The 12,267-nt window shown below is 33.5% G+C and overlaps 1 protein-coding gene across 3 annotated transcripts in view; it reads right to left on the reverse strand.

The window, feature by feature from the left end:
* Positions 1–10,165, reverse strand: part of LOC138320531 (gamma-aminobutyric acid type B receptor subunit 1-like) — a 59,074-nt gene extending 48,909 nt beyond the window's left edge. For 2 of the 3 annotated variants that reach the window (XM_069263552.1, XM_069263554.1), the window contains exons 1-2: positions 10,045–10,165; positions 1,842–2,012 (exon numbers count right to left, since the gene is read on the reverse strand). In XM_069263552.1, the coding sequence (XP_069119653.1) occupies positions 1,842–2,012; positions 10,045–10,155 (282 nt within the window). In that variant the 5' untranslated portion in view covers positions 10,156–10,165. Of the gene's footprint in view, positions 1–1,841; positions 2,013–9,979 lie in introns of all 3 variants that reach the window. The other variant, XM_069263553.1, reaches the window with a different exon arrangement.
* Positions 10,166–12,267: the final 2,102 nt, after the last annotated feature.

Here is a 12,267-nt window from a genome sequence, read left to right on the forward strand (position 1 = left end):
TTGTGACAAGAAGTTCTTTTATCGTATGACAAATGAGCAGAAACCCAAAGAATATTGGTTGTAAAAGATCAAGTTTCAATGTTTCAATATGGATCATGCATCCATATCTCTGAAATGTCCTTGAGTTGCATCAAGCCTCGGATGATAAATTGCACATAGCAAAATGTCATACAAAAGGTTCTCAAGCATGTAAAGAAAATATATACAAAAAATGTTAAGAAGAATCACGACTTAAAGAAGTGGCTGCAAGTGCTATTCTTTTGCTTCTGTGGATATAAATACAAATTTGGTTATTTGTAGTTTATATTTATCAGCAGCTTTTCAAATGTCTGTTACAAAAACACACCATCCATTGCATGATCAGCATTTGCAGATGAATATCACAAAAATGTCAGAATTCGATCAGAGTTTCACTAAAAGGGAGTAGACCTACTATATGGCTCTAACAGCAAGGACACTGCATCACTTGTGGACAGGACAGACATGTAGAACTGTGACTTATTCATGATTCTTTTTGAAATTGCCTGATGATTGAAACACAACACCAAGGCAAAAATCTCATTAGACTTTTTTTTTTAGAAAAGGAAAGGTCAAAGTGGTCCTGGAGCCAGGAGACTTTTCTGTTCATTGCGACACTTTCTGACAAAGCAGACATGTTGACCATCAAAGATCACATGTCCACATCGTGATTTCAAGCCTTACAAATTTCCCTGGTAAAACATTAATGCTCAACATGCCATGAAGTTCTGTAATTATAGTCTTCTCCACCAAAATCTATAAGACTTCCAATAAAACACAACCTTTAAACACACGTACTGTACTTCAGGACAGGATTGACAACAAATGCTATATCCTCTTGGATAGTTTTAAGGACAGACTTGAGTCAATGAATCACTATCCTGATAACTATTTCTATTTCTCATGAGAAATATTTAACTGCTTGAATCATAACATGTAAAAGTTCTAACTCAGTTTATTTGCCAATACCTTCACATAGCTTGTTTTGATAGAGTTATCTGTCCTTACTCAATTTTAATTGAGTATCTGCTCTCACCAAATTTATTACCTAATATTAAATCAAAGTGCCAAGGCCATGGCACTCATAGATGCTGTGAATAAAGGACTCAAACAAAGGAATAAAGGAATTGGTTCATCATTTATATTAAATTTAGTAAACATGTTGTAGAACATTGTATTAATATAATGTACAAAGTTGAATTTTGGAGTTCAACAAAAGATATTTATTATTTCATTATAATTAAAGTTGATTCAAACACCATAAGTTAAATAGGTTAATGACTGAAATTTATTTTATACATTCAAATTTCTTATTTCTGAAATAAGTAGATTTATTAAACCAATAAATCTGATAAAAATCTGAGTGCCATTTTCGTTTAATATGTGATCTATATACACATATCAATTACTGAAATTATCAATTTCATCAAAGTCTCTTTAAAAGAAAAGAAAATAACATCAGAAATATTGCGATTTCTGGATTATGTAGTGATTTCCTTGCAAGCGTATCACCTTGCTTTGCCAAATTTTGACTTATAAATCATGGCCAGATACTTATGTCAAATAAAAAAAAAATCATAATTTGGTTGCCTATTACAACAATCCTTTGATGTTATGAAAAATTATTGCAAATATGTTGTGTATGTTTGTTTAAACACATCTTCGCTAGCTAAGACTTCTACTGCCTTGACCTAGTTTTGATTGATTATTATAATGTATCTTCCCTGGCCTAGTTTTGATGTTCTAATAAAATAAACTACTTCTAAAGTTTTTATTTGCCTTGACCTAGTTTTGATTGAGTTATCTGTTCTTTATGTTCTTACCGATGTGAAGACCTCCTGTGTTTCCTGTATGGTGGCAATTTGTGTCCATCCAAATTTTTTGAACAGTTTGACACGGGTAGGATTGTGGAGTGTTGCAGATGGATGTGTGCGGAAAAATGTCGGAAATCTTTCTCTGTTTGACAAGGCAGGTGAGCTGGAACCATATCCAAGCTGCGGAGACAAAAAAATACATGATATTAATATAAAAAAAGTTTACTATTTTAGTAAAAATATATTCATAGCTTTAATTACTGATGCTTCACCAAGACAGTAAAATTATCCTGAATTTGCGCTTTCATTGAGTTTAGCATTGTCTAGATGTCTATTTCTATATGTCCCCTGGGAGACATGACATCAAGCAGACAAATTATTAATATATCTCCCATTAATAGACACTAGTCTGGGCAGTCTGTAATAAGGTGATCAGCTATATCCCCCAGGAATCTAACTGTATTACCTAGGTCCACTAAATGTCATCTCCAAAGTCGGCCATTTTACTGGATACACACCGAGCCTAGTCTTTTCAAGGTCACAGGTTTGTTTTACTTTTCCTATTCATGGTGTTTGTACCAAACAATTCTTAAAAGTATATGCACATCTAGCAATGGGTTAAAAAGATGTTGTCGATTTAGGGTTTCAAAACCATTGATCACTCAAAAGTTTCAAAACACTCATCTCAAAGGTTTCAATATGCTCAACTTAAAAAAAAATGTTAAAAAAAATCCACTCAAAGATTTCAAAATACTCAAAACGCTCATCTCAAAGGTTAACAATCATCATTATGGGTGCAAAATTTTTAACTTTGAGGTTTCAAAAAGCTCATCACAAATGTTGAAAATTAGTGCTGCAACGATATGCTTACTCCATGTATGATACATATCACAATACTTGTCCCACAATACCATAAGTATCACAATATAATTAATCAATCAGTCAAAAGTGAAATTTTTTACAAAATATTGCGTGCCAAATTTCCCAACCTTTACAGGACATTCGGTCTGGGAAAATATAAATGTTTAGAAACATTTAAGCATTGAATTCTCTATTTTTTAATTTCATTTGGGTATGAAAGAAATTTTGTTTCCAAACTGTGTGAATCTGCGTAATGGATTCTCACAAAAGTTTGCAAACAAAATGAATTTCATAACCTGATGAAATTGAAAAATAGTTACATCAATGCATACAATAAATTTTCCAGGCTACTTTATAAAATGAAATACGTTTACACGTACGATTCCATTGATTTTCTCCAAGGGATTATTTTTTCCAAATCAATACGCAACGTCAATGTTTCTATTGTGACGTTATGATAACGTCGGGTTTTCCGCACCTTTCTTGGATTTTTTTCATCGTGGAATGAAAAAAATGAATAGGCCAATCAGAAAGTCAGCTTTAGCTTAGCAAAAGTTGTGAAAGTGATTTTTTCTCTTTAGCAAATAAGAATTTCATTTAGCAAATTGTGCATTTGCAGCATTTCTTAATGAAGAACATTAAGTTGCTTAGAAGAAGTAAATAATGTATTTGATATATCTATTAAAAAGCACATACTCCATCGTTCCAATTGTTACTTTACATCCTTTCAACATTAAAACATATATGATACCATTACAAGTTATTAACTTATCAACTGTTTTAGACTTTCCATGAAAACACCGCAACTGAAAAAGAGGGTATACCTCAAAAGCATCTCAGGAACATACTGTATGTTATATAGGAAAAAAATACCGTGAACTGAACTGTGTAGTTTTATACCGTGATATATCATCCAATGGTGTATCATTGCAGCACTATTTAAAACCGGAACTCAATCTTTTTTTTATTGGTACAAATATTTTGTTCCTCCAGCTTGAAAGAGAGATGTGGATATATATACATTTATGGCATTGCAACTCTTTTGTTAATGCTCATTTCAAAAATTTAAAAACACTAGGTTTCAAAACGCTGATCTTAAAGGTTTCAAAGAACAAATCAGAAGGTAATCAGATCTTTTAAGGACAGAAGAATATAAAAGATGATCTCTATACTCATAAGTCACTGTCTATGGTCATTCAATGTGTCCAGCAGATACCATCTTACACCCACCTGCCTGACACAAGGACAGACAGACAGACAGACGATTTTTTTAAAGATTCTACAGTGATTGGTTGGGGAGATACACTTATAATAATAATATTTATTCAAGATATAATGTTAATTAATGTTTAAATAATTTGTTGATAATTGTACCATATCAGATTTGTTTAGAGGTGGCTAATACAGGCTTTGCCTGATGCCAAATCCATTTGCATCTTGTTTACAATACAATTTGTTGAAATTCAAACATCTATGGCAATGAAAATATACACCCAATATATTATAAACCTTTATTTAGTATAAAGCTTTTAAGGAAGAATTCAATATCCTCATTACTTGAAGTCATTGAGTATCAAGGTTTTTAAATTCATACAACGACCACCATATCAACATTTATAGTGTACTGGTCTGCGGAAATTATAAGTTACACTCAAAAGGTCATATAAACTTTGAAAAATCCATCAGGAATTAAATTGCGCTTTCTTTTATAAACTTTGATGTTCAACTGCAATAAAAACTGGAACAAATGCATGAAATCATGTGGAAAATATCAGAAGACACATATGATTTAATCTACAAAGCTTGCATCAAGAAAGTTTCAAGCAGTCAAATTAGATTGGATTTTCTGTTTGAACCATTAAGTATCAATTCAAAATGTAGAGAAGATCACAGAAGTATCTAGGTAGGCCATCATCCAAAGAATGGGCCATGGAGTCAGCTGACTAAACACAGAAGTATCTATAGGTAGGCCGTCATCCAAAGAATGGGCCATGGAGTCACCTGACTAAACACAGAAGTATCTAGGTAGGCTGTCATCCAAAGAATGGGCCATGGAGTCAGCTGACTAAACACAGAAGTATCTAGGTAGGCCGTCATCCAAAGAATGGGCCATGGAGTCAGCTGACTAAACACAGAAGTATCTAGGTAGGCCGTCATCCAAAGAATGGGCCATGGAGTCAGCTGACTAAACACAGAAGTGATATCAACATGGCGCTGACACTGAAGAATCACCCTATTTCTGCTGTAGACACATTTTTACATCTTTAAAGTTTGACGATTGATACAACTTCAAGATGCAGTGAAATTTTACGATGGGCGCTTTCAAAAATCATCCTTCATCCTTCAAAACTCCATAAACACTATGCAGTTTTTCTGCTCAAGGACAAGCATCGATACACACATAGAGCCATTGTCAGATTTGTATTTTCTAACTTGAGATATCTTATTGCCATACAGATTTGTATTTTCTAACTCAAGATATCTTATCGCCATACAGATTTGTATTTTCTAACTTGAGATATCTTATTGCCATACAGATTTGTATTTTCTAACTTGAGATATCTTATTGCTATACAGATTTGTATTTTCTCACTTGAGATATTTTATCGCTATACAGATTTGTATTTTCTAACTTGAGATATCTTATTGCCATACAGATTTGTATTTTCTAACTTGAGATATCTTGTTGCTATACAGATTTGTATTTTCTCACTTAAGATATCTTTAATTATTGCCATACAGATTTGTATTTTCTAACTTGAGATATCTTATTGCCATACAGATTTGTATTTTCTCACCTGAGATATCTTATTGCTATACAGATTTGTATTTTCTCACTTGAGATATCTTTAATTATTGCCATACAGATCTGTATTTTCCAACTTGAGATATCTTATTACCATACAGACTTGTATTTTCCCACTTGAGATATCTTATTGCTATACAGATTTGTATTTTGCATTATTCAGGCTTAATGACACATTGTATTTTTGATCCTCGTCTGTTACAGACTAATAAAAAATCTAAATATGTCTATAATTTGAGATTTCATATAATATGTAGAAAAATACTTATATGGCAATATAAAAACTTGTCCGCTGCATCACCACAAATATGACAAGCCGACATGGCAAGGATTGGAATCCAGTGAACGTTATTAACCGCTCTGCCCCTTTGGGAAAAACTACACGATGAATGATTGTATGGATATCTACAATAAAAAGATATTCCTGGGCAAAGGAAGCAGATTCTGCACTATAAGGATTTGTAATGGAACTCATTCACCTAAGGTAATGGACTCCATGTAATATGTCGCGTCAGGAGGCTGTCTACACATCACGGAGACGATCGTACTCTAACAAAAAAACAAATCTACTAATGTGATGGGGTAAGCTGCTGTTAACCCCGAGTTCCTGCCAGTCTCCAGTTATGTCTCGTATCTGGCTGTGCAGTTCAAAAGTTTAATACTGGAAGGTACATTATACAAATTGTCCTGTATCTGAAACAACATGAAATCTATTGTTTATCATTATTTAAATTTTTCTTTGAATAAGTGAAATCAAATTTTGTATTTTAATTCTAATGTATACATGCATATAATGATTTTCACAACTGATCATTATTTCACAATTGAACATTAACTTTTTTTCTCTAACAGATGATGCTTTACTTGGACCTAGAGATTGAGAGCTAAAATGTTTCCAGTTTTAAGCTGTTTTGTTGTACTTTCAGGGTACATACTTACACGTTTATTGAAACATTTACAAACTGTTGTCCATTAGGCAAATGGAGGATTAAAACCAGCAGTTTCCTATGAAATGTTTTTGAATAGGAATAAGGGCTATATTGTTATAGCTTCAACGTTTGCTTAAATGATGACTTTCATTTTCACATTAACTTCAAAAACAAATTTAGAAAAATTTTGAATTTGTTTTATCATGGTATTCCCAGTAGATATTGATTCCATAAAACTCTGTTTGTTAACCCAATAAAATAAGGGTATTAGAGTGGTGATTTAAGATTATAAGGTTGTAAAACACATATAAGGTTGTACTTTACAGACCGACGGACCATTAGTTTCACACAAATGGACTGATGGGTGTCAGGTAATTAACCTGGGTCTGTCGGTACAACACTCCTACATGTTTAAAGATTGATCTAATACCAAACAAGGCAGTGTCCATTAGGGATGGAACGTTCATCCCTACCACACTATTTGTAACCTAAAGCACAGGCACTGGTTTTATACATTACATATCCCATTAGAGAGAACAAAATATATAATACATGAGGGAAATACATTTTTAAACGGCTTATGCCTAAATTCAAAATAAAAATAATTTAATCACTGTCAAAAGCGACAAATATCCAAAATTTTATTGGATGTTTAGAAAATAGTTTGTTGTTTTCAGTTATGATCACAATGACCTTTGATTGACAATGAATTGTGTCCAAGCACTATATGACCATATAGTTTTAAGTACATCAGCGAGTTCAAAATCCACATCTGATGTCATTTTCAGGAAAAAAGCTTTCTCTAATAGGGACCTGTTTGGTAACTCCCAACATAAAATAAGAGTAGTTTTTTTATTTAACATCAACACAACTTGTTTGAGTACAGCAAAGTTCAACTCAGACAGAAATTCTTACCAAATGTTTACTAAGTACATTTTATTCCATGGTACATGCCTCTTAAAACTCTTGAAATCCTGCATTTCAATATTTGCAACAAAATCTTAGCTAACGCTGACGTGGAGTGAATCCATAAGCCCATCTTCCTCCAAAAGGTAAGCAAAATAGCAATTTTAATGAATATAGAGTAGAGATTACATAAAAGGTAATCCTAAGGAAGCTGCAGGTGAATGTATTGTGAAGCGACTTTGACCATCAAAATTATCCTAAGGAAGCTGTAATGGTAGAGATATGACCTTGGCCTTGATCATCAAAAGTAATCCAAAGGAAGCTATGATGGTAGAGATATGACCTTGGACTTGACTACCAACAGTAATCCTAAGGAAGCTATGATGGTAAAGATATGACCTTGGCCTTGATCATCAAAATAGTCCCAAGAAAGCTGTGATGGTAGTGTTCACTTTTGATGTTCAAGGTCAAGGTCATATCGATATGACCTTGGCCTTGAACATCAAAAAGTGTCCCAAGCTATGATGGTATGGATAAGAACTTTTTAATGGACATTCCTGTAAGATTGTTCTGACTGAATTCCAGTCATTGTTCATAACTACCTGTATAATTCATTGGTCGGAATGAATGTTTACTAAGTGATCATCTATAAATATCTGCCAGAACTTTACCATTGAATCATTCCAAGCTACAGTAGATCTTGTGAAGTACATGGGGGAGAATCGATTATGTTAGAGTGCACATAACAACAGTTCTACCATGACCCCAGCTGGTCAGCTTTTAACACCCTACATCAAAATCAGACCATTTTTTAGAGTCTACAGAAGTGGTTTCTAGGAAAAGATAATATCAACAATCCTCGTTTCACCATTCCTTGTCTGTGTACATACACTAGGGAGTTGTTTTTGTGATCTGTAAAAACTAAAAATCAATTAACACATTACTTTTGTTCTATGTATCATTAGTAGTGCTGCCACGATACGGCAAGATCGTACCACGATATATTGCGATATAGAGTCACTGTATTGCAATATGTACCACAATATATTGTGTTTTATTTGTGAGCTTAAAATATCAAATATCATATATGTCCTTAACCAAATGTATTATTTGTATAATCATTATGCTAATCTGAACCCTATTTTTTAAGAATAAAAGCAACACTCTTGCCTATTTTTCTAAATTTATTGCATACAATGTATTTGTAAAAAAAAAGTTAAAAAAAAAAGCAAAAAATAGAATTGACAAACTGGAACAAGAATAATTAAATGATATGGCAAATTTTAAACTTCACAATTGAGTTTAAAGTAAGTATGTAAATTATCAAATTAAGTAACAATTGATTGTGTTATGTCCACGTTTCGTTCATTTTATACTTCGCCCCTAAGACATGTTGTAGCGTAACTTGACGAGGGGCTGAGTTTACATTCATAGATGTTGCTTTCTTATCACCATTATTCTGGTCATCGATAAGATTCTTAATGTTTTTGGTGTCATGTCTAACCTTTCCGGGGTGATGCCGTTTTGATCAGATATATCCTGTTTCATAATACCGTTATATAAGTTATTTAAGATAATGATGTAATAGATGATTTTATTTATTTCTAATTATTATGTGTACCATTCCATATTTACTTTATTTAACAATGTATTTTAAAAAAAGAAATTAGTTTATATGAAATACAATACATTGAAATTTAATTGTCAAGTTTGTAATTTTTCAGAAGTAAGAGCTATTCCAGTAAAAGATCTTTCACAAACCTCTGGACTCCAGTTTTGCTTAGAGATTCAAACAATAGTTGTTACAGCAGTTTAATTTAATTTTGATTTAAGAAAGGAATCCAGAAGTTACTAAAGATACTTTTGATGGAATATTAGCTCTTGATTTTTTGACACTTCAAATCCCCTTAGAGGGACTACTTAAACTCCATTAGTTTCCTCATTTACATAACTTAGACGCTTAAAATCCCATTAGCAGGACCACTATAATCCCCTTATCAGGACCACTTCTAATCCCCTTAACGGAGTTAGTGGGACCACTTCAAATCCCCTTAGAGGGACCACTTCAAATCCACTGGTTTCCTCATTTACATATTTTGGACGCTTAAAATCCCCTTACCAGGACCACTTTTAATCCCCTTAGTGGGACCACTTCAAATCCCCTTAGCATAACCACTTCAAATCCCCTTAGCGGGACCACTTCAAATCCCCTTAGCGGGACCACTTCTAATCCCCTTAGTGGGACCACTTCAAATCCACTGGTAAGCTCATTTACATATTTTAGACGCTTAAAATCCCCTTAGTGGGACCACTTCAAATCCCCTTAGCATGACCACTTCAAATCCCCTTATTAGGACCACTTCAAATCCCCTTAGCGGGACCACTTCTAATCCCCTTAGTGGGACCACTTCAAATCCCCTTAGTGGGACCACTTCAAATCCACTGGATAGCTCATTTACATATTTTAGACGCTTAAAATCCCCTTACAGCTACATTTCATAATTGTGTTTTAAAACAAACCCACTTAAAATGCACTTATTTCCTATTGATTTTGGACTTGGAACATACTTATACTTTTAAACATTATCCACTTAAAATACGCTTGAGGTGGACTTAGTTTCCCCTTTAAAATGTTCTGGGCGTACCATGTGCGTAGTTAAATTCGTCGTTCCCCGCTATACTTCACGCATGCATGGCAGATATTACATACCGCCACCCCGGCTGTTATCTGTTTATCTTCTTTTAAACAAAAGATTTCCCACACGGCACACTTTTGCCTTTTTGTTTGGGACACCTTTCCAGTTTTTAATGTTTGTGTCATCCATGTTAGGTTTTATCTGTGTGTATGACACGCTTGTTTAAGTGAGCGTTTAATTTAAACGCATTACTGATACTGAATACGTGAAGTAAGAGTTCCACCAAAGGGAGGTAAACTGAATATTGTTATATCGTGATAAACTGGTACATGATTCCTGTATCACAGTACGATATATTTTCACAGCATATTGCAATTTGGCAGCACTAATCATTACTTCAAAACTTTCAGTTAGGAATTTCACCTTAACATATCACAAAAGTATAAGTGTAATAACCATCAAGGCTTTGATACCAACAAAAGGTCCACAGGGCCGGTCAACATGAAAGAAGTTCTCACCATTGAGTAGCATACAGATGTTCTAGAATTTATAACTGATGTAACTTTCAAGATCTCTATCAAAAAAGGCCAACATGACATTGTTCCACTCACCTGGAACTTTCTACAAAAGATGAAGGATTTCAAAGAATCTGACATCTTTATTAATTCTTTCATTTTCTCTATAATCTGACGGTCCCAGAGGGGATGGGAGTTACATGAACATCATTTTCAGTATGGAAGTCAGTAAATGCTTTTGGTTTAACAATAAGTTCAACTTTTAATGTCCAAAATCTTTTTGCATCTTCCATTTTAATGAAACAGCAAGTACTGAAAGAGATTTACCGCAGGTACCACTTATTGGGTCTCAAATTGATAAGTGTTGTTATTGTAGCCTTTTAAGGCAGTGTAATGCTCTGTCTGATGGTGAGATTCAAAGTTTTCAATTGATCTCTGAAATCTTTTGTACTAAAGATCAGCCTTGAGAAAGTAACAATTGAATACTTCACAGAAATTCTTTTAACTTGGTCTTAAACTACAGGGCCCAGAAATGTAATTTGAATTTGCAGACAGCAAGAATGTGTGATGTGGTATAATTTGATGTCCTTTTATACATATGTTGGAGGAAATAAGGACAAAACCCGAGACTCACAGCGGTGTATATCCTATTCCACTGCATAAACTGCAATTTAAAACAGCTATAGATCAAAGACAACACTAGTCAAAGATACACTTTGTTACTCTACATGGATGCATAACCATAAATTCTCAACGCTGCATCCAAACACCAGTGTTTTAGGCATTCGTAAATTCACATACAAATTGGAAATATGTTGCAGAAAAAATGTAGCGATAGGCTTATTTTGTACTAGCACTTCACTGTCAGGATGAATCATAGCAAATTAGACCTATTGGTGTTGGGAGAAACAAGGAGCGCTTTGACATGATGTTATTGAATGTTGTTTTCCATGAAACAACCAAAATTATTCTGCTATGTCTTTGGAGTAACTTCACCACCCATGTCTTTGGGAGCTAGTTGCTGTATTGTATTGAAGTGTGTTGTTGACGATACTGGTGACTGTATTGTCTTGTCCAGCACCCTACTACCACTGTCTTTGATTGCGGCCTTATAGTCTGGTAGAGTGTCACCTATGCTATGAATACTATAAATTATTAACTTATCCCTAATCATAATCCTTTTTTTTATCCCAAAAACACAACAGTTTATCACTTTTTATTATTATTACAAGCTAACCGATATTTACATAATTATTATTTCTTCTGGTATAACTATTTATATGACAGTGAAAATTATTTGTGTGTTTGTTTGGTTTTTTTTTTTTATATATAAATGGTTATGTTTATGGGATAAATGTGATCATTATAATACATGTATGTAAGTGGTGTGGTGAATGAGAGGCCCCTGTGTGGGGACATTGGTTTATAGTTTTGAAGGCTGACTCCAAGGCCCTAACCTTGATAGCCTTTATATGTATAACATGTCTGGGGTATTAAATGTTTTTATAAACTTATCCATTTTTGCATATTTCATATCTCTGACAAAAAGATATTAAATCTACCCTCAGTGAAAATATAAAATTATCACAGTCAATGTTTTTCTTGTTTTAAATTTCAGTTAGGAATATAAATATCTTAGATTCAAACTTAACTAGCACAAATCAAAAAGGTATGTAAAAATTATGAGGATGTGGGTTAATATACATGTACAGCTTCTCAATATAAATCAAACATGATGAAAATATCTGCCTTCAATCTGCGCAAAATAACCTGCATTCTGCA

The sequence above is a fragment of the Argopecten irradians genome, chromosome 4 (assembly GCF_041381155.1).
Source record: "Argopecten irradians isolate NY chromosome 4, Ai_NY, whole genome shotgun sequence".
Classification (NCBI taxonomy): domain Eukaryota; kingdom Metazoa; phylum Mollusca; class Bivalvia; order Pectinida; family Pectinidae; genus Argopecten; species Argopecten irradians.